The sequence below is a fragment of the Rhipicephalus sanguineus genome, chromosome 4 (genome assembly GCF_013339695.2).
Source record: "Rhipicephalus sanguineus isolate Rsan-2018 chromosome 4, BIME_Rsan_1.4, whole genome shotgun sequence".
NCBI classification, from domain to species: domain Eukaryota; kingdom Metazoa; phylum Arthropoda; class Arachnida; order Ixodida; family Ixodidae; genus Rhipicephalus; species Rhipicephalus sanguineus.
In genome coordinates this window covers 211,722,060-211,746,201 of record NC_051179.1, presented here as the reverse complement: position 1 = coordinate 211,746,201, position 24,142 = coordinate 211,722,060, and the positions used below count along the sequence as shown (strand labels likewise).

Sequence of the window (24,142 nt, the reverse complement as noted above, 5' to 3'; positions counted from 1 at the left end):
GATAGATTAGATAGATAGATGAGATAGATCATAGACTTAGATAGATAGGCTCCACCACAGGCGTTTAATTTGGTAGACCCTTCGGACATTCAGGGGGCACTCGTTTACCATTCGCGGTGCGAAGGTAGGTAGCCTCCTGCACAGCAAGGTGCTCTTTGCAGTGGACAACTGCTAGAACAAGCAGCGGCAATACGCACTGACAATCACGTGCTTCTCATGTCGCCCGCGGATGTCTGTATGCCTATATTTTATGATAAATCAGTTGGTGTGTATGCCTATACGATGAGTGTACTATGTGTGTACGACCAATTTTTTCGGGTAAGCTTACAAACCAATTTCCCAACATAATAACAAGAGCACTTTGTCAGCAGATGCAAATTGAAATCAACGAGGCCTCCTCGCATGACAACAGTCTGCAAGCAAACAGTCCCAGAGTCCCTTATTGCATTGCCTCAGACGACTCGAAGGAGAAAACATCTTACTTTTCTAGCAGTCGATTGTATGGATCGACTTTCGCCATCCCAGCATTTGTGGGAATCAATTTCATGTGTGAGGAGGAAGAAGATCGGCAAGCATGAGGCCCATCGGCTGGCACACACCAACGATTCGCTCTCTGGCTACGCCCTGCGCGCTGCTGCTGCTACGATCGTCGCTCTCGTAGAATCCTCAATAAACCCCCCGTAACAAGTGGTGGAGGTGCGGGGTAACGCATACACATCCTTTCGGGTAATCTTGTTAAGCCGTCGATAATCGACGCAAAATCGTATGGTACCGTCTTTTTTCCGAACCAGGACGACTGAGGCCCAGGGACTGTTGGAAGGTTGAATGACACCACGTTGGAGCATGTCTTTCACCTGCTCATCGATAACGTGCCTTCGCTCACCGATACTCGTTAAGACGCTATCGAATGGGCGCATGGCTTCCGTATCGATGGTGTGCGACACAGCCGTCGTGCGGCCAAGCGACGTTGCGTGGAGTCCAACGATCAGAAACCTTCGAGCAAGCGAAGAAGCTGGTCGCGCTGCGTCGTCGTAAGCGCTTGCAATAGTTGGTGTGAAAGACCGCGGCAGTGACTGAGGAGGAGAGGTCTCAAGGGCGGCCAGGTCAGCGGAGTCTTCCATGATGTCGAAAATTGAAGAAGATGGCAGTGGTTCGCTCTTCCTAGGCTTTCACGGTGGCGCAGGGTGACTGGTGCGGCCGTTGGGTTTGACACGTACATCACAGAGGTGCCAGAGTTGAACTGAAGGACGGCAAACGGCAGTGGTAGTGATCGGCGGCGAAGTACAAGGTCAGAGGGTGCGAAAAGCAAGGTGCCGTCGGTGATAGAAATACAAGAGATGCTGACAAGAGCAGTAGACCAGGCCGGTATAACGGTGTCTTCAGAAACTGCGATTTTACAAGAGTCTGTGTGGTAATTGATAATATCTGGTGAAAATGGAAACAACTCGATTTCGGCGCGGGCGCAATTGATGATCGCATGGTGCATAGAGAGAAAATCCCAGCCTAATCACGTCGTGAGAACATGATGGCAACACGATGAATTCGATGACATAGACGACATTCTGAATTACGACACGGGCTGTGCAGGCGCCTGACGGCTCGACGTGCTGTGCGTTGGCGGTACGAAGAGATAGTCCAGAAAGTGGTGTCGTCACTTTTCCGATTCGGCGGCAAATGCGGGCATCAATTGCTGAAAGAGCAGCGCCAGTGTCGACGAGCGCTAGCGTCCGTATTCCTTCTATGGCGACATCAATAACGTTCTTCGGGGAAATTTGAGGCCTTAGACATTTCGCTGGCACCGCAGTTCTTGCCTCCTGAACTGCGCTACTTAGTTTTCCTGGCGCAAAGGGCTCCGCCGTCGTTGCATGGGTGAAAGGGAACGGCGGTGAGGAGAAGGCGAACGGCGGGAGGAGAGTCGTGCCTCAGCGACAGGAGCAAATTCGCGGTCGTCCGAATAACTACGGCGGGGCTGACGTGGCGCATACGTGACCCATGGTGGACGCATATTGTTGGAGACGTTCGGTACACGAAAGCGACAGTAACGTGCCACATGTCCAGGAAGACCACAATGAAAACAGATAGGACGGTTGTCTTCTGTGCGCCAAGGATCTTCAGCTCGTGCGTACTGTACTGCTGGTCGGGCGGGTGGAGATACTGGCGGGCGCCAGTACTTTTCGCCAGATTTTTCGCTTTGGGCAAGCCTTATGATGTGAATCAACGACTGTGTAAATTGTGTAGCTGTGCGCATATCTCTGTGTTGCCAGGCCGAAATCAAGTCGAGTCAAGAGGTGGTCAACTATGGAGGCGTGTACAGGAACATACTGAAGAGAGTATACACAATGCTACCCTTTGAACTCCATTAAAACTTATGCCATATGTGAAACGGGTGTTTGAAAACAGTGGGCCTTCATCCAACGAGGCCACCGGACTGATTTGTGGCTCTATGAAAAAACCACAGAGCACTGTTGATGTATGTCGCGGAAACCGGCATTCTATTGTATTGCGTATGCTCTCGGCCAAACGTTCGAATAAAAAAGTGGGTGTCTACTTACCACTCGTCTATGTTTTAGCTTTCTGCGCTGTAACGACCACATAACTGTTCTTCTAACGTGCCAGAAAGTTTGCCGAGACTCCTGAAGAAGTTCACCTATCTCTACGCATTATATTTTTCAGCTTTGCCGGACGTTCACGCCTACACATCAAGTAACCCATTCTGCTACCGACTTGTTCCCCATGAAATAGTAAGTGCACAACTTACCCAACCGTGCGCTCAACCCATTGAATTATTGCTGTCACTGTTATGCAGGGAAGAACACTGACATTTGTGAAAACTTACAAGGATACGTATCCCAGGTCGACTCTGCCACCGCACATTATTTCCAATAGAAACGCATGAATTTTTACGATTGTTCATATGTGAATTGTGCGCGTTGACATAGCACAATTACTCGCCTGTATGCAGGTATTCCAGTATAACCATTATTTTAGTTGCGGGAAAGCGTTCGTATTGTCTTCACGCTCTTTATAAGCATGTTTCTTGTTAATGTAGCACATGACACATCTATGTCAGGGACGACCTCTTTTTCACTGAAAATACTTCTTTCTGGGCGAGTTGGTCCATTATTAAAACCCAGTAACAGCACTGAAGACACGACACACACACACACAGACACACAACATTTTGTGTGCCCTCTCAGGAGTGGTTTGTGTGTTTGCGCTGTTACTCCACAAGTATTTTTGTGGTGATAAGCTCTACAAGTCGGGTGCGATTACATCTACATGAGCGCAGAATGCACGAGCACCAGTGCAATTACATTGCACCGTCTTAGAGGAATGGACCTGCTTGTTGCAGAGGAATAAACGCAATACTTATACTACATAACGAAGAGCGCGGGCTTGTTTTTGTAAAACTGCCACCTTACCGTTTTTCAATCACGCCGCTCTTCATGATGAAACCGATCTTGTTTAAACATAGGCCAACTTTGGCTGTTCAAAACGTTTCGGAGAGCAGGAGGATGTTAGATGTAGGCGGATCTAGCATTGCAACATAAGCGGCAACTTCCCCGCCCGTTTGCTTCCTTTCAGAATGCATGAAAGGAGACGACGTTCCTCTATGTTCTCAACTGCCGAGTATATTACGTAGAGGCTCGACTACCTGGTATCTGAAATCATCTGCCATGCACGTAGCATGTGAATAAAGACTGGAATAGGAAATCCAAAATAGTACCAAGCCATAAAACACAGTTACAGTCTCATGAGCATGTTGTTGCTGTATGGTCCATGCGCTTGCTTCAGTAATGCAGCGGGTCTCGTCGAAGAAAAAAAGAAAGTCACAGTTTCGCCGCAAGGGTGGTGCAACGAATGCGACAACAGCAAATGGAATGCTTTAAGAAGTAGACTAGCAGCTCAATCTTATCACGCGGCCGAGCGTAACCCAATAAAACGCTGCAGAAGAAATCGTGGCCGCTGCAGCAAGCGATGCGACCATCGCGCTGTCTGTGGCTTCAACTCAAGCTTTGCGATGGAAAGCACAGCACCTACAAAGCTATGAGCCACCTGGTAAACGTCTCGCAGGTTGGTCATGCTTCAGCTCCCTGGCGCCGCGGATAGCAAGGCGAGCGCCGTGCAAGCCACCTCGGTTGCGCCGGGCCGCCACCACCTCACAAAGCGAAAGAGCCTGAAAGCGAAACTTCTGCGCCGATCAAGAATAAACGTGATGCAATGCTTCGTGCTTAATCAGTTGAATGCAAGAAAGCTACGATGGAACTCGGCAGGATTAATGCCACTGACAACCCGGTTTTAGAGCGCCGCTCTTAGGCGCCCGTTCCTGCGTTATGGATCGTTCACACTGAGCATTCCGGCGACCGCAGAACCGCAGAATTCGGTTCGGCGGGTGGCGAGATTCGCCAAATCGGCCCTCTCCGCGCCGATCGCTCCCGCATCGACTTTTGCGGCACCGCCGCTGGACCCGCTTGCCGCGGACCAATAGAAACGCTAGTCTATGAATTTGATGAAATGGCGGCCAAGTCCGACACGCTCGTCTCGTCGCAGTCCAAAAACATCCACATAGCGGAAATGCTAATCGAAATGGTGTCGAACTACCCCGTCCTTTATGACAAACGCCACCCGAAGCACTAGAACAGTTGGGATAATTTCTGGAATGAAATTGGCAACGAGCTTGGATTGACTGGTAACAGGGCTGGGCAAAGATACTTTGAAATTGTATCGCAATACGATACAAGATACTCGGACAAGACGTATTTGAGATACAGATACAAGATACTAGCGCAATAATTGTATCCGATACGATACTTCCCAATTGTATCTTAAGATACTTCGATACATTTGCAAATCTACTATTATAGATCGATATAGTGAAGCAGCAAAGACCTATTTACAAAAGTGTTTACTGGAAAACTTCTTAATGCGACCAACTCAGTATAATTTTATTAAAATGCCTGTTTGTAACTCGAAAGTTCAATCCTTCTTGCTGAAAGTATACTCGTTTCATTCTGAAACAAATTATTCAGATTTCTTTGGCTGTTTAACATGACAGCTCCATGCGCATCGCCATATTTGCATCGCGCGTCGCGCCACCCATCGCACACGCGACGAAACAACATGCGCGGGCTGCCACGCCAGCAGACGCTAAGCAGAGCAAACGTGAAACTCCCGAAACTCAGCCCGTCGGAGAGCGTGTTTCGCGTCTTTTCTAGCCAGGACATTTTCGCTAATTTTATTGGAACATCAAGAACATCTTGCTCATGCAAGTCCACAATGTATACAGTACGTGCTGAGTGGGCTGCGGAAGCAACCTCGTCAGATACGTACGCTGTTACATTTGTAAAAAAAAAACGTTCTCGCTGTAGTACGCGTGAATTCTAATTGCATTGCAGCTCACGAAAGAGTGAAACGATGTTTTGTTGCCCCATATTACAAGTTGTGCACAAAGTTTTGTGAAAGCTCATCATTTCAGCATGCATCGCGTAATAATTAGTGTACGCTTTACGGGTAGTTTCGCGGAAGTAATTTTTGTTTCACGAGCGCTCTTACAATAATGCGTCTTGCTCACGAAAGCGTGCTATCAGAGAGTATAACCTGCAGTAGCGTTCAGCGATCCCTTTTGGAAGCTACCTGCGCGATTTTATTCTTGTAACGACGGTGCTTTACAAGCGAAACTGTGCTACTCTTAGTCAAGCTGGTTAGCTACGCCTGCGACGTAAAGAACACTGGCGCGAGTACTGTTTACTTACGTGCCAATATATGTATTATGTGCAGCTGGATGCCTCGTGTCCAAATAAATTTGGGGACATCAAACACTGAAATGAAAGCACGAAATTCTGGCCAGCTGTGGAGGAGCACCGTGACATTTATTACCTTTTGAAGACGAAATCTCGAAGGCGTGGATGCCATCAAAAGCACTAAAGCTTACTACTACGTTGAAAGTGGCAAAGCATGCTGATTGCTTGTGCTTGAAAGCACTACCTTGCACTAGATTGTCGTCAAAGGAAACGCTCAAAGGTATGAAGTGCACCCCCACACAAAGCTCGCGCCTGCCTTCAATTAACCCAGCTGCGTGTCACGCAAATTAGGTTAGCAAAATGAAATAGGTGGGCATCACAATGCGGAATACACGCAGTTAGTGTACTTACTCGCGCATTTTCACTCGGCTCCTAGTTTTTTTGCTTGAATCACAGTTATCCACTCGCGGCGAAGCTGAAAACACCGCACCGGCACTATTTCCGTGGCGCGTCGTAATCGTCGCAGACAACGCTAATATTCTCTTGTTGCGCTGCTTGTTTTGTCATCGAAAGACGACGCAGTAGTGCCCAGACGAGCTCTGATACGCTGAAGCGCCGTGAACGGGTACTTTCTCGCACTTTAAAGTCTCAGAACTGCCGCTTGCCCTGTTTACTTGGTGCAGCCCGCGCGCGCCTTGGCAGCCCGGTCAGCCCGGCGTCTGGGTGCGTGAGTATCCGCTCGGCTCGCCAGCAGCCTGGGTGCGAGACAGGCGTGCTCTGGTGTATACACTGCGCTGTCAGTGGTCTTTGCTTCACACTTCTGTAATTGATGGGTGTCGCTGCTCTACTTCGCGATCAGCTAGCGGGTCGCCATCTATTTGCAAGAGCACCATTACGAAGCCTCCGCACGATGTCGCGATGGCTGCTGTGCAGTCTTACCTTGTCCGTAAGCGTATTACCGTTTTCGCAATACCGCATCACCCGACAGTTGTAGAGCAGCAACGCTGGTAGCGATATTTCTTGCATCGTTTGAGACGATAACTACAGAGTCAGTGCTCAAAATTCATTCAGGACATAAAACTGCAATGGGTTTCATATTCTACTTATCAGCTGGCGTAAAGCGTTCGTTAGCAACATATTCACTAACGTGCAATCTTGCACCAATTCTTCTCCGAGAGGAGTTGTACCAACCAGAGACGTCTCAGACATATAGTATACCGGCAGAAAGCGTCGCAGGATATCGCTGCTATTCACACTATTGTCACTTCTAGCTCTGCTACCTGCTGATTTCTAAAAGTGAAAAGCAAAAAATACGGTGACCTAAACAAGCAAAATGAATATAAGCGAAAAAGCAGGGCGGTTCGGTATTAAACAATCAAATTGAATAAGTATACACGTTTCACGTAAGCAGAACCAAATATTTAAAAAAGAAGTGGTTAACCGCGACTGAATGAAGCCGACGGCATATGGTCTACCGTCATGTGGCGCTCGTTGTAGTGTTTTTGTATAGCGTTGAATTGGTTAATTAACTAAGGGCAATTATGCAACATTTTCAATTATCCCTTTAGGCCAAGTGTGCTTCGTCACGTAATAGAGCGCATTTGAAAACGACCGATAGAACTTTTTTGGCGACGTACATTCTGCGTGGTGAATGAAATCAAACCACGTCACTGCGCCGTACGGCAGCGCTCTGAAACGTGCTTCCACCGAAACAACCGGCGCGCGAACCGTCAGCCTATCGCTTCTCAGGGACGATGGCGTCTACTTGCCGTGTGCGGCAGTCAGAAATCCGGACGCACTATGGAGCCGATACTTAGAGCAGCGGCCGCTCATTTTCCCGCGGTCCACTCGCCGGTCGTTGCGCTCGATGCACGTTTGAGGGCGCTGCAGTACGATAGCGCACGAAGGCAGTACGTGGTAGTATTTCTCCGGCTTTCTATAAACGTCGGAAAAAGTCACTACGTAGCATGTACAGTGGGGATGGAAAGAAATTTGAAGAGTGCTGCGCGCTGTTTTCCTCACGCTGCGACCTTAACGCTGCGACCTTCCTCACGCTGCGGCCTCACGCTGCGACGCTGCGGTGACAATAAAAAGATGCTAGAATGGTGCTTGATTGTATAATGGAAGACTCTATTGGCTTTTATTATCATTCAGGGTACAACAGCTTGAAAAGATATGCGAAACAGTGGAGAATGTAGATGCCGCACTGTTCTCGTTTCTTTACATCCCCCCTGTACGTTTCCACAAAAACTTTGATAGGTCGTTTTGGAATGCCCTCTACAAAGTAACGAAACGTACTTGGCCCTAAAGTGAATATTATACATGTTGCATAATTCATCTTAGTGAATTAACAAATTAAGCGATATATAAAAATACGACATGGTTTACGACATCACGATAAACCATGTCGTTGGTTTTATTCAGTTGAGGTTAACCACTTCTTTGTAAATATTTGGTTCCAGTTACGTGAAGAACCCTGTATAAATACGATAAAGGCGGCACCCCTAAAAATTATGACAATAGAGCATGATGAATCGTCAACTTAAATCTTAAGGTGAGACAAGAGGAGACTCATTGCCTATAGAAAATAGCATGAAACGGCTCGTGGGGACGCTCATGAGAAAAACGGAGTACTTATTACTTTGTTTCTTAAATCTCTTTCCTAACGTTCTTGATTTGTTTTATAATTTCATTTATTATAATACAAACTCAATTTCGCTATTTTACTATATCGTAAGCAGAATTTTTGTTACGGTGTCATCTAAGCACGCTCAAATTATTCTAGTTTTGTCTTCATCATCGCCTTTACATAACAGTAAACTCACATGGAATTTATATATGGGAATAGTAGCAATGACGCAGGTAGTTAAAAAATAAAATAAAGCTGAGAACGAATTTAGGAACAGGTTACAAAAGATATATTACAGTAAACAAGCGAGCAAAAACTATACAGAAGCCCAGGTAATGCAAACGGAGGACAGCAAAGAGAGCACTGTACTAACGGTCAAATTATCATTAAAAGAACTTCTTGAATAATTCAGTAGGAATTACAAAGATATCTTCTGTTTCGTAAATTCTCGTCTCGTTCTACTGCATCTAGCATCGGCAACGAGGTTGCGATGGTTGTTACCTCATTTGTATATAAGCGAATCTCGTCGTATGTAAGTGAAGCTTACATCCATGATACATCACTAATCGCTGATGTGTGAAAGCAGCGAGACACAAAGCAACCCCATTCTTGCATTCCTGAGACTGCAAACGAAGCACAACGTGAGAAAAACTTCGATAACGACACTATCAATAACAATAATGACACATCATAATTTGAGCGGAAGGCGCCACACGCAATGGAGTACGCAACACAGTGCCGTGGCTACGAACAAATGTCATAACACTGACACAACTACAAAGAAAGTAAACATCGAGAAAACAAAAGGCCGGATGCGCGTAGACTTTCGCGCGCTAGTTTTTGTCGAGATGGCCCGAGTGCCATTACGTGACACTGCTCCACCAATGGGGACGCGTAGACCTAATAGCGTGTGCTCGCTGAAGCACTCTGGCGGAAAAAATAAAAGAATGTCACTGTCGCCTAGTTTCATTCTGGTAGCTTAGTAGTAGCAGTATCAGCTTGAGAAGCGGAGTTCAGCCACGTTTATCGTTTCGCTCGGGGGTGTTTCTATAGAAGTATCTTGTATCTTAAGATACACGATACATTATTGAATGTATCGGAAATACACATACAGATACTCGTTTTGCGGGACGTATCGCGATACAAATACAAGAAACCCAAAGAGTATCTAAGATAGTATCTAAGATACATGTATGTTCGATACTTCCCAGCACTGACTGGTAAGTACGAGTTCTGCTGTCTGTATTGCTTTATTTCTAATATAGCGAGCACTCGTTTGAGCATTGCGATGTAGCTTCCTTGCACGCCCTAGTCGCAAAGAGCGTTGAAAGGGGCATGGTCGTTTATAGCAGCGTTGAAGGCCCGCAAAATTGAAACGTGACGCAGTTGCGAGCCGCCACAAGATCCGGGCAACTGCGAATCCATCCCGCGCTCACCCGTGGTTGATGGTTTACTCGACAGGTGGCGCAACATGGCTATCCGGCAGCACGGTGCGCGTGCAGTGCGAACGACGCTGTGTTTCGGCGACAGGAGCATTCCGCTAGCCGTAGGCGGCGGATTCTCCAGTCTGAACTAGGCATTAAGCGGCGTCGCCGTCATCGGCGTAGCCCTTAGAACGAACGAGGGCGAAAGAGAGCGCACGCGGAGCGCAGTGAGCCGCTGCGTTAGTGTCTGCAATGCCTCGTGCCCGCGCGCGCCTCTTGTGACAGCGAAGAAGGGAAAACAGCGCTGAATTTTGGACGAACACGAAGGAAGACAACACAACTTACCCAAGCCTTACCCCTAGCAAGCTTTATTTCTTGTGACAGAGCAACGCATGCCTCTCGCACACGGGCCCGAGAAAGTGAGTTGACCTGCGAGGCTGCGGAGAAGACGTGCGTTCGTTGAAGGGACCTTTGAGTGTGGAACGCTCTAGCGGACTCTTAGATTTTGCATCACGTTTTCCGGGCACAAGTTCGCCCGTAATAAACAAGCTTTAGAGCGCAGGTCTTAGGCACTCGTTCCGGCATTGAGCGGTGTTGTCGTCGTCGAAACCGGCAGAGCAAACGAGGGCGAAAGAGAGCGAACGCGGAGCGCAGTGGAAGATGAAGGATGGCGATAGCGAGGAGAGCGCGAGGAGGAGGGAAGGACAGTGGTGAAACGACAAGTTCCGCGGCAACCACCCGCGGCGCCACAGATGTACGCGTCATCATGCTGTCGCTGATGACGTCATCATTAAGGTATACGGCGAGGGCGTCCGCTGATACCGTATATGGAAATAAAGCGCCGCATGAACGGATGATTGTCAGGAGCAGCTGTTGTAGAACGCGCCCACACGCGCTGCCTTCCGCGGTCTCCCAGTTAGCGACGCAGCCGCGCCTCAACTTATCGCAAGATCAAAACACCTGAACAACTGCGCTCAGAATACGCATTAGGCAGTATCGTTACCGTCGGTGAACTATTTTTCAGCAGAAACTTGTGGAAATGTTCTTAAATTGTTTTTCAAAATTGTTTTTGGTGTGGAAGAACTCCTTATTTTTTTACCACGTAGTGTTTTACTGTGGCACGTTTATGCTGTTTATTCTGCAGAGTGTTCAAATAATCAGTTGTTAGGCGGCAGTGTCATCGTGCATTTTCCTTTCGTTCTTCCGTCTAAAATTGGTGCAACCAGTCAACATGCAAGATTACCAACGAGCCCATATGCAAACCATACACTCTAGCAAAAACGAACTAATAAAAGTTTGTTAACGGAGCACAAGGGACAAATACTTGAACGTCTTTGTGGGCAATACCCCCAATAAAAGTGCGACAACAATCACCGAATATGTTAGAGACTCTTGCAGGAGCCCACCGGAAAGCGCCCGCTATCTGCCCGTCTGTGGGCACTATCTCAAGTTCACCGTATTCGATGTCAAATAATAAGGAACGGAAGGTCAGGCTGCTTCGAAACAAGCTTTGTACACCTGCCACGGATACATCCGCACTTAAAGAAGCACCTCGTTACAAACGGGCTTTGTCATGAAGAGTAACCTTAGCTGTCATCAGCAACGAGCGCGCCGTGGTTTTCCACCTGGTATAGGAACAGGCTACATTTTGAAAGCCTCCATCGAACGACTTTGATCAGAACGAAGCCAAACACTTTAAAATGAACTTGAGAGAAACACTCCATTACCTGCATGCTTTCAGTACTGAAAAAAACTTCCCTTCACACCCAGTATACGTGAATGCGTATCAATCTGCAGATGCGTTCTGGGAAGAGTGAACCGACCCATTTGCAATTAGGTACCACACTTCAATCTTCTAACCAGTATGGACGGTTTTGAAAAAAGAAAACGAAGTTTCTCACAATAATATCGCTGAATTACTCGCGACATTGGTTGATAAGTCATTGTAGTGTCACTGCGGCGGCATCAAAACAGGGCTTCAATATGTTTCGAAATACTGGTGTGTTTTCACATATTGAATAGTAAATGCGTCTTTCGGTTCGAAGCATAGACCAAATAATTCAACTCGAATATTCGAAGTTTGAAATATTCACACGTCGCTATTTTTGAACGTGGACCATTCAAAAACACCTCTATGTACCATACATTAGAAAACAATTTTATGTTAAAGCATAAGATATGATGACAAGAAAATTTGTGCATTGGGCTCCACAAAAACGGCCATATTCTGGTGAAGCAAAAACAGACAAATGCATGCTGATGTGCACCTAGAACCAGCTCATTGATATGACGCTAACACTATCAGACCCTGCGATGCAGCACTGTCTTCCACATCGCACTACTTTGCAAGCCAGAGCACCGTCAAAGATATTTGGGTAAAACTACATTAATTTTCGTATGAATTTTTTTGCTGCAATTGTCTGCTATTATGTGGTGCACTCGTGGTGTCAGGAGCCTAGTCAGGCGTGCATAGACATACCTTTTTCTCGGGCATCGTGGCAATTTATGTCTCACGTATTGTCAAAACAAGGAAACTTCAAACTTCAAACTACGGGAGTGTGGTAGCTCCGCGCCTACGGCGTTGCATTGCTCACTGGAAGGTAGTGCGATGAAATCCCGGTCACGGCTACCGAATATTTATTCGCGCCAAACCTAAAAAGACTGCGCAGCAGACATTGGCAGTGCATTAAAGAACTACACGTGGTAAAAATTAATCTAGTGTCCTTCATTAAAGTGTACTTTACGGTCATATCCATGTTTAGAGACGTAAAATACCACGTGTTAATTTCTGAATCGCTGCGATACAACAAACTTAGGCGTTGAATCCAAAATGATTTTACTTCCTATGTGCTCTTGGACATCTGCTTCTATCAAGCTCGAATAAAAGGTCCAGCAGCGACATTGACTGAAATTTTCTCGTACGAACAATTACAGCGTCAATCCTTGATGTGAATTCAGGCGCAAGTGTTTCCTCTGAAGACAGTTCATTGAACAATTCATTTACGAAACTCATCAACGTTCGTTTGATTTTTTGTTTCAGACGGCCGTCCAGACACCGTGCAGGTATCCATGCTTGCTGCTCTCAAGCAACGTGCAGCCTACAGTACACGTTCAATACGAAATGGACGGGGCGCCATGCATTGTGAGTGCCAACGCTTGTACTTGTTTAACCCTAAACAGCGCATCGCCACCACCTTATGGAATTTTCTACGCGTGAATGCGCCACAGATTAGCATGACATAAAATTCACCTATACGATAGTGATTCAATATATATGAAGGTAAGGCGTTCGAGTGAGCTTGACGTCTACTCTCTCTTTATCCGCATTGTTCCCTATTGAGTTCATAGTCGTCGTGTGCGTCGTCTGGTGCTGTTCTGCTGTGTCCGCTTCTGCACGTTTTACCTTTCTTCGTGATAAACAAACATGGGTCATTTTGATCCAACAAAATAAGTAGAAAATGCGCACGCACAGAATAGGCAAAGCGCGACAGGGCTGCAACATCATAAATGTTGGGTGTCGTCATTGTAAACGTTGTGATTGTGCGACAAAACACACATATCTATTGCGAATGCTTCCTCAATCGCTTCCCTGATAACGTGTGATGCAGGTATAGTAAACATTGTACATACACCATTGTGATGCACTTTCTAGGTTTATGGCTTTCTTTTGGCCGCTTTTAAATATGCTACCCTTTATCACATCTCTCTGGGAGTTTACACAGTAACGAAGCTTGTTGCGCATGCATAAAACCATTAATACGCACTGCTTAAAGATTAAGCATCAGTCCACTTTACTTGACCGTTACTTATTCTAGTTGCCCACACTATATGCTTGCATCTGTAGCTTGCGTTATCCACTTAATTCTTCAAAACTTAAACGTCAAGCTCTATGCTGCTACGTTATTGTGTTGGTGAATCAGCTACCTTCCGTGGTGAGAAAACTACGTTCATCTTGGCGTGAACGATACCAATACTATCAAAGCGTTTCACAACCAGCGTAGCATTGCTGCTCTTGGCTTTAAGTTCAAATTTCCAGGAGTATGTAAACTTACTCGCAGCATTATTTTCAACGGTTTACTCTATCAGTATGCTATAATAGCATGTTATCTAATTGTGGTTGGCGTTCAAACTCATCTAATTTTCCGTTTGGTTTTGCATAGAATTTCCCGTGGCACGTTGAACGTACATAACTCCAATATAATAAAATGATAAACACGTCATTGAGGGGCGTAAACAATGCAACAACAATATCTCAGTGAACTGCAACAGACACCTACCGTAGAATATTCGTAGCATATGCCCCCCCTGATAGATTAAGTAGGTCCCTACAGAAATGTCTCATCAACTACAAAAGTGCGGAAAGCTGGGCTTGTTGGTTACAACAAGCCCAGCTTTCCGCTTTCAGAATAACAGCGCCAAAACCCACAGGACACACAGGAGGGACACACAGCGCTGTGTGCGTTCCCTTCCTGTGTGCCCTGTGGTTTTTCGCGCTGTTATTCGGCTCACGAACTACGTTGGATGTTCTGATTGTTTCCGACAGTGTGCGAATGCGTTAGCAATGAACCGCTAGTTTTAGTTAACTCCTTATGTCCCGTGGCCAATCCAGCTATGGAAGTAATTTTTTCAGTGCACTCAGAACGTTAGAGAAAAGAGAGGAATAACCCGAAAACTATTAAAATTTAGCTTTAGTTATAGAAGAAAACGAGTGTACGCATGTGTGGATGGTGGCAACACCAGGTACACTAGGTCCATCATCCTTCTTCATCCCACATGGGAACTTTGCTGGGCGATGACTGTGTTTCAACGTTTTAATCAATATAGTCATCACCGATTATCACAATCAACGTCTTCATGATCAGTTCAACGCGTTCATCTTCAGCATCATCATCATCATCATTCTTAGAGCTCCTCCTTGCTAACGGCTCTGTTTCGACATGTTCGTCATTATTTTTATTTATCACCGTCATCAATGCGTTTATCCTCACGCCTCGAATAAAGCAAGTAAATTCTAAACACATACTTCTAGAAGGCGTATTTAGTCCTGTTGCAGACAACGTTTTGTGCAGAGCCACACGGCAATGAGCGTGTTCTACTAGCATACGGCGTTCTATGAACTCACAAGAGCTCGGTATGCCAGGCGTTCACAAATTGTGCGCTATAGTGACAAGCCAACATAGAAATGGTGGCAAAAGGCCATGTAGGCGAGGGTGTTTCAGCTCCACTAACGTGAATCCTGGGAAGAGGCGAAGTATGCAGTGTGCGCCGGTGTTTCCTACAGTAAAATCTTTACTCTTTACTGCGTTACTTGCCACCGTTGCACTAACGCACCATCACCTTGCAAATGTGTTTCAAGATGTGTTGTTTGTGTGTCCCGTTTTAGATAAGAAACTTGAGCGCCTTGGTAAATTTCGTCGGGGATTCTGACAGCGTTGCCTAGCCAAACATGTTTTCAACAGCAACGAAGAACCTTTAACTCATAATATGCATAGTATGGGCCGGTGGTGAGCGCTGGGATTTACCCAATTTTTGTGGTGCATACCCGTTCATGATGGACCATGACGACGGCATGACACGCTGACAAGCCGAGAGGTGCTTCGCCCCTGAACCTTTGGATGTTCTCAGTGCAACAAAAGTTACATAAAAACAACATAAACTCTTCCTTTTCTCGAGTAAAGCCAAATAGTCCAAAATCTCTAGGAAATTTAGGGTGAAATTATTGAGAAAATGTAGACATAGATTACAACGAGCAACTTGAATAAAATACCACTGTTCTGTGCGCAATTACCGCGGTTTGTTCACAGCAATTTTGTCATGGAGATATGTTTACGAAACTTTGAAGTAGTGCCACCTTTGTACATCGATTTTTAAGGCATTGCATTGGCCTGCTAAATCAAATTTTATTAAAACGGACGGTTTTGTTCAAATATGCAACGCCGTGATATAAAGTTGAAAAGTAATAGCGTAATCTTGCCCTTCCTTTTTAACGTATTTTTGTTGCGACAACGTTGAGGCATTGGAAGTAAAGTTAACCGTGCGTCAGCCCGTGCGCCCATTATGCTAGACTGCCGATGTCCACTATCGAAATCGATGACACAGAGTGAAAGGTTTTATATCATCATGGCGGTTGATCCTCCCCCGCTTGACCATGTCCAATGCGTGAGTAAAAAGAAGGGCTTTCCATAACGATCGCCTACGCGTGAGGCAACCTTGGCGAGGGAGTAATGTTCGTTTCGAAGGCGAACACATTCACGTGCCCACTCAGCAATCGTGTCATCGCTCTTAGCGCATTTTGGTGCTAACAGCTTGACTTAACGCAGCCGCCGATAGGAAAGGGCTGCTTGCGTACATTTTGTAGGCCAGCATAAGCAATACTGTATCCTCAGAGCATTATATTTTACAAGATGTCGATGTTCTTGCGTGCACTTGCACATTGATCCTCCTTAAAATGACACGGGAAAATAGCGTCGGCGGCACGAAGAGGGCACACATGACAATGATGACGATAAGGTCCCTAAATATGACGTTTACTAACAACTTATATCAGAAAACTTATATATTTAAATAACAGTAGTAAATGCACGGGTTTCACGTGCCAAAAACACGATATAGTTATGATGCGCGCCATGGTGGGGTATTGCGGTTTAAGTTCGACCGTATGGGGTTCTTTAGCGTGCACCAAAATCTAAGCACACTGGTGTCTCTTGCATAATGTCCCCATACAAACTCCACCGCCATGGCTGGGAATGGAACCCGCACATTGACCTAAGCAGCCCGACGTCGTTATTGGAATTCTAAGCAAGCAATTATTTGTCGTTACACGTGCAAATATAGCATTAACTATACAAACTGGTAGTACAATAATATGATTGTGTTGAGTAAGCGCCAAAGATGGTCCTTGTGTGTTTGTGGGATGTACAATGCAAATGACCAATTGCATCCTACTAGCTAAGTGTCATATTTTTTTCTGTGTACACTTGTACTGCTACACTGAAAGTATATGAGCTTCAAGATGACTATTTCTCACGTTGTTATATGTTGTACTTTCGATAGCAGACATGCTGCTATGTGAAGGCCTTCAGGAGTATTCAAGCTGCATGTCACAGCTTTTTCCTATGCGTAAAATAAATTCAGCCTGATCACGTTGAAAAAAAAGTACATATGCAAATAAACGAAACATTCGGTTGGAATATACATACACTCTGATTCTTATTCTCACGTATCATAGTAAATGCGGCAATATTCACACAGAAATAACAAGGCTACTTGTAAGGCACTGCGTACCTTTCTGACATCAACAGAACCAGAAGTACGCGACGCACAACTCCATGCGCACTTTTGTAACAGGAATATTAGGGAGCACATTATGCCAGTTGTGCACTACTTAATACTACGCGCTGTTATGCTGAGCTGTGATAAGGACACACACACAAACCTTGGTATATCAGGGCCGACCAGCTTGCTTAGCCAGAGCCCAGTTATTTAAAAGGCGTCGAAACACGCCACCCGATGATCTTCCAGTTTACAATAGATGTAACAAGCGCTGTGTCTGCTGTATAAGATGACGTGGCCTCCAACATCGATAATACCAAATCCAGACTTTTACGATGCATTACAGAGTCTTCAAGGCAGGCCACATTAACCAACGCAACAACTCTTGACAGAGTGCACACGTACTGCACACGTGAATCCGAGCATCACCACTTGTTGACGTAGGGAAAAAAACGGAACCTTTGCACAGCGTCTCAGACTTACAACGAATATAAAAGTGAGGTAGCATTATGGAAGTAGCTGTTTCTCGAATGTTGCCACAAGGAAGAGCGCGAGTTACCGGAGACGGCGACCTGCTTTCGGGCTTGCAAAAAAGCTCTCAGTATGACGAGCCACTCATGTCCTTTTATCTTCAGTGTTTCAAAATTCCGCTATCACAGTAAGTGAAATAAGTGCTGAACAAATTGCTCAAATTATTTCTGGGGAATGACGAATCTTCAGCTTGACGTGGACGCGCACCAAGAGTGTTAAAGACGAGCGGCTCCAGTTAAAGCAGGAAACAAAATGACTGACCGCAAGCCAGGGGCGTAGCCAAGGGGGGGGGGGTTCAAACCCCCCCCCTCCCGAAAATTTTGTTTTGCTTGCTTATATATACACGCACACATACAAACGCACGCACAAACATACATAGTATGGTTTGAACCCCCCCCCCCCCCCCCCCCCCCCCGAAAAAAATTTCTGGCTACGCCCCTGCGCAAGACGTGTTGGAACCGATTCATTCTTGTAGAAATGGCGCGATGAGGAAGAAAGGCGCTGGAAAAGTGCACGCGTTTTAATGTTTACTTCTAGGTTTTCCTAATAAATAAGCAGTCTTGAGTTCGCGCATTAGGGTCTTTTCTTTGCTCACATCCTTGTTCTTCGTAGATCACTATTGTTCCCAGAATCTCGCATCAAGACGTGAAGAAAATTAAGAACAATAGAATTACCTCCAGCAATGAAATATACGGTAAAACAAAATGAAAACTGTAGTATTTCCTCTATCATCCCTGTATTCAGTCAGGTCGACCCCATGAGGAAGCCACTTCTTCTTGTGGTTGTACTAAATGCGTGCGGCAGTCCACCGCCAAACAGTTGGCGACGTTCTATCCCACTAGTATGACATGATTGCCGAGATCAAGCACAGAGACGCAATGGTAATAGGTTATAATCTCAAGCATCTAGCACACCGCAATATTGAACCTCGATGTGCTTCTACGTAGAGACAGTAAATTAAGATCACTGTTGATTCTAAAAGTTCTTCGCGATTGACAGTTTGGAATGACTTTTTGAAGGACCCTGTTTTGATGCACTTTCTACATAATCTTTATGCTTTCATAATTTCAGTACAATTCGAGACACCTAAATCAACAAGTTCCCCTTCATTTGTTGAAAGTTAGCACCTGTGTACGTGCTCTCCCTACTTGTCCCATCTTCATAATTCTGCGCTAAACGCTTCAGATATGCTTCAGAAGTTCCTCTCAACTTGCGCCGCTTTTATGTTTCAGATTCCGGGCAGCCACTACGCGGGACAACATGAGGCTAGTATATTCTAAATTCTTAGTAATCTTGTTGTGCCGATATGTACACTGGTTATGCGAAGGGTGAAAATTTGTGCGAGTGCAGAAACTTTTTCCTAGAATGGCTTGAACGTATACTGCTACAGCAAGCGTTGGATCTGCGCGGTTCGTCTTCAAATTTCGTCAGCTTCATTCGCGACAACGCACGCTGTAAACCACTTTGTACCCTTAAAGCGATTTCTAGCAAGCAAAATACCAGCTTGACTAACCAGAAGTTGGAAAAATGGGGTGTAATGTGATCTTACTTCCGCAAATAGCCTTTTTTTAGGCGTTAGCGTTAATGTTTTACCTAAAACACCCTTTAGGAGCCAAGGGTGCTGTGGATTTTCAAAACATGTGTGGCCCATACGACAGGAGTGCCAGCTGATAATTGGAACTCGCTAAATAAAACAAGCGGTGAATATTAGGCAGGTTTAGAATAACATATATGTCCGTTTAACAACTATGTACTAGGTCAACATAAATTTACGCGCATTTTGTGAAAGTTTAATGTCTATTTATGTTTGTCCGCCGCGGTGGTGTAGCGGTTACGGTGCTCGGCTGCTGACCCGAAGGTCGCGGATTCGATCCCGGCCGCGGCGGATGCATTTCGGTGGAGGCGAATTGCTAGGGGCCCGCGCACTCTACGATGTCAGTGCAGGTTAAAGAACACGAGATGGTCAAAATTTTCGGAAATCACAATTTACGGCGTGCCTCATAATCATACCGTGGTTTTGGCACACAAAACACCAGATATTATTATTAAATGGGAAGAGCAGGAATACCCCCACCGCCACTCTACGCCGGCTCAATATACTATGCGCATATTGACGAGCGATGGTCATGGAATATGGTCAGGTGGTAATAGCAGATGGTCATATAATAGCTGTGCTCTGTCCACCTGTTGCTTTACGATGTTATCTTTGTCTGATTGGATGTGCGGTATCCCATCTTTCTAAGTTGATAGAATTGGGCTTTCCTCACAGGTAACCTTTCTTTTTATATTTTTTCAGTCATTATTATGAATCGTGGTCGTTATCACTCTCAGCAGCCTAATGAAAGACTATTGAATAATGAACATTTTAGTGGGTGAAGTAAGCGGCCATGTTTGCATTGAAATGTTGGAGGCAGTCGCGTTCCTGCATTATTCCACTTGAAGTAATTTTTCTAGCATGTCTGTGCTCTGAGATATCCCGCCGCAAAGTTTAATTGCGATTCGGATGCATGCGCATGCAAGAGAGTGAGGACGGCAGCACAAAGCTCCTCCCTGTTGTAGCACAGACATGAAGAAGAAATATTCCAAGTAGAGCTGCGTAGAAACACGACTGCTTCCAACTTTCAATACAAACCTTCCGCTTAGCGCTGTCAATTAAATGCTCACTACTCAAGCTTAGTTAACTGGGATACTGACAGTGATAACAATTCTCTTACTTCGAGTGCCCCTGTACACATAACATATGTCCAAAGGAAATCCAAAAAAAAACGGCAGGAAGTAGAAGATGAAAGTTTGCGAGGAAAAAAAATCCGTAAACAGGGGGTGGGTGCTCGAGCCGACGTTTCGACAAGTGGACATGTCTTCTTCAAGGCTGTAACTGATTTCCTTAGCTATCGTGTGTACATGCTTCGTGCCCCCTCCAGAGGGGGGGTAGGGGAGAGGCCGCCGTGACGAACTGTGTGAATTGTGGCGAATTGGGCCTGTTGGTTGATCATCTTAAACACTTCGCAGCGCAGGAAAAACAGACACAAAGAAGACGACACCAGCGCTCGTATGTTGTCTGGTGTCGTCTTCTTTGTGTCTGTTTTTCCTGCGCTGCGAAGTGTTTAAGAACTGTGTGAGTCATAAGGAAGGCGGGAAAAAAAGAACAAAACGCGGGGGGGGGGGGGGGGTTGTACGTTTCGCTGAATGATTGTCAGCGGAAGCACGCGGCATTTTAACAATACTAGGTTCGAAATTCCTAGAAGAAGGGCTTAACTCTCGTTGGTTTCCGTTGTGTATGTACCATACCGAATCGATTCAAAAGCCCCCTTAGAAACGGTAATACCTGCTGACTAGAGTGTATGGAACTTGTGAATAAGGTATGACTCTGTATATTTTCTGTCCCTTGGGGACCGGAAGTTGGACTGAAGTATGTAAAGTTTGAGGTCTTCGAAATTGTGACCTGCTACATTAAAATGCTGTGCCACTGCTTTGGGTAACTTCTTCGCCGTGTCCGCGCGGTGACCGTTTATTCTAACATTAACAGGTTGTCCCGTTTCGCCAATGTACCGTTTTTGACAATATGAACAATCGATCATGTAGATCACGTTTGAACTAGTACAGGTAAAACTAGATTTTATGTGATGGACGTAATCACTTCCGGTGCTTTTAACTATAACGTCATCTTGATGTGTTTAGAAGTCTTACATCTTGCACGAGAACAAGGTGTTATGTGGGCAGTAGAATGAGGGTTTACTTTTGCATGCACTAACATGTCCTTAACATTCCTGTTGCGGCGATACACGACATTTGGTACTCCGGGAAAAGCTTTTCTAAAGCGCTCGTTGCTTGCCAGTATTCGGTAATACTTACGGAGGATATTATTTATGCTTACCTTATTCACAAGTTCAATACACTCCAGCCAGCAGGAATTAACGTTTCTAAGGGGGCTCTTGAATCGATTCGGTATGGTACATACACAACGAAAACCAACGAGTGTTAAGCCCTTCCTCTACGAATTTCGAACCTACTATTGTTAAAATGCCACGTGCTTCCACTGACAATCATTCAGCGAAACGTACACCCTCCCCTCCCCCCCCCCCGCTTTTTGATCTTTTTTTCCGCCTAGCTTATGACTCACACAGTTCGTCACGGCGGCCTCTCCCCCCCCCCCTTCTGGAGAGGGCACGACGCATATACACACGATAGCTAATGAAATCAGTTCCAGCCTTGAAGAAGATAAGACCACTTTTCGAAACGTCGGCTCGAGCACCCACCCCCTGTTACGGATTTTTTCCATATGTGCAAAGGTGGTTTTCACGCACCTCCCAGTGCTAAATTTTAAGAATACCATAAAACTTAACTTTGAACACCCGATATATTGGCAACAAGCGACATTGCGTCGCAAGAAAATTGCTATTGCTTCTGTGCCTCTTTTTATTTTATATTGCTTTCTCTTAGCAGTGGTTTCGCACTGCATGGACGGGGTATGCCTGCAGCGAAAGGCAACCCACGTACTAAAACGTTCGAAAAGGGCATGCCTACTTCTTGGAGTAGCAGCATTGAAAATAATTAAGAAGATCAAGGAAGCCAAAAAGAGACGAAGGGATATGGAAATGGCCAGAGAAGCTGCTTCATACGGAGGTTCAAGCAGTGAAGATGAGACGGCAAGCGATGGCGGAGCCAACGGAGGCGTCAGTGGAGCGTTGACTAGAGGGCGGGGATCTAGCCCACGAAGCATAGGAGGAATCGGCAGTGGCCCTGGTGGAGCTATTCAGGGTGGATTTGGAGGAGCCAACGTGGGTGCTGCTGGAATGTTTCCAGGAAGATTTGGAGGAGTCAACAGACCTAATAGCGGCGCGCCCTCTTATTGGTCCCAGAGTAGTGGGGAAGGAGGCCCTGATAGTGGTGGACCTAGAGGTTCCTGGAGAACGAACGCTGGTGGCGGAGGCATGGGAAGTAGTGGAGAACCTGGTTTCACGTCAGAAAATTTTGGCCCGTCGAACGGCAGACGCTTTGGTTCAGAATACACAAGTTCTGGTGGAGATAGTTACGGCAGTTTTGGAGGTGACAACGGCGACTACCAGTCAAATAAGCTGAAGTGATTAGAAGAATTGCCTGTGAGGCTCATGTGATAAAAACACGCTTAAGCATGCCTCGCACAATGCAGATTATAAATAAAAGTCACAAAGTGCCCATGTGGGGACGCGCCAAGCAGAGTGAGCCTCAATTTCGCTCCTGAAATATCCGCTGCATAAATTGCGAACGTTTCTTTTGCTGTAATGAACTGGCCGTCATTCACATTTGTATGTTTTGTCGGTGACAGAGAATGTAGATCTCCTAACCCGCCAACATTTACTTATGAATTCTAAAAAGATACCTAAGTGGTGTAATCGTTTCTGGATATTCCTATCACGTCTTCCCGTGAAAGCGTTCCAAACGTATCGTTTGCTTTTAATCAATCTGTTAAGTAAGTTTGTTTGATCAAACATTTCTTCCGACGGCAGCTTGAATGGTCACAGCGCACAAGCGGTTCCCTTCAAGAGTAAGCGCCTAGTTCATGTTCGCTATATTGGTAGGATGACGAGATATGCGCATGCTTAAATAATAGTGCTTTTCTGCGTTGACATAAAAGCAGCTTGCGCTACAGAGCAGCACCATGTTCTCATGCCATTTTGACAAGCATTAGAATTGTCCATGGCCCTGTACAACTTCGGTACTATTCCCACAATCTTTGCGCACTTGCACACTTTAACAATCTGTCGTGTATGTTTCGTACAGGTATGAAAATTACAAGGGCGTATTCCTTCTGGTGCACTCAAACACAAGAAACATTCGAATACCGCACTGAACATGTTTTTTAGTTCGATGGATTAGTAACCGTCTATTGACCGCAAGATCAGACAGAGTGGGCACCTAGCGGCGAACGGACGAATCTCCGAAGTGTGGATGCCGGCGGCCTGTCGCCGCTCCAGCAGCAGTGTGTGTTGTGTTTTTTGCTCCAGAATTCACGATGGAAGTTGACGGTGACGATTTGGTCGACGTCGAGTAAACTTATTCTTTCCTTTTTTTGTAATTGAAGTTTGTAAACTCAGTCGACTTTTTTTAGAAGTGGCGCGAAAATCACTTGTCTATCGCGACCGCACCATATATGCTTGTCGCTTTTTAACGTGTTATGAGACTAACATATGTAATTCCGTGTCGCACTACCCTTGCCTCTGAGCACAATTCTGACTTATGTCGGGGACCGCGTCAGTTTGTTGTCGGTGGCAGCAAATTCGTTGACGCGGGCCGCATCACCGAATTCAGTGCCATCTCGTCTACGTACCGCTCTTACGATGCCATGTACGTTATCGCATTTGTGCTCCAGTCTTCCTGGCTTCGCAAAGACCCCAAAAAGAAGTCTACGTCAGGTTGACTGACGTAGACTCAAAACTCTCAAAATCCTCAAAACTCTTCCGAGTTTTGAGGATTTTCGGACAGGTTTCTTGGATCACCCTGTATATCCTCCTACTTTTTTACACGTGCGAGTTCCCTTATTCTAAAAACATTCCCCCAAGGCCGCT

At 45.7% G+C, this 24,142-nt stretch overlaps 1 protein-coding gene across 1 annotated transcript; it reads left to right on the top strand.

Moving 5' to 3' along the window:
• Positions 1-2,678: 2,678 nt before the first annotated feature.
• On the top strand, positions 2,679-22,859 carry LOC119391091 (keratin, type I cytoskeletal 9). Its single transcript, XM_049415043.1, has 4 exons — positions 2,679-2,741; positions 12,835-12,936; positions 18,830-18,863; positions 22,044-22,859. The coding sequence occupies exons 2-4, from the start codon at positions 12,916-12,918 to the stop codon at positions 22,679-22,681; spliced, it is 693 nt and encodes a 230-aa protein (XP_049271000.1). The 5' UTR covers positions 2,679-2,741; positions 12,835-12,915; the 3' UTR covers positions 22,682-22,859.
• The last annotated feature ends 1,283 nt before the right edge of the window (positions 22,860-24,142 follow it).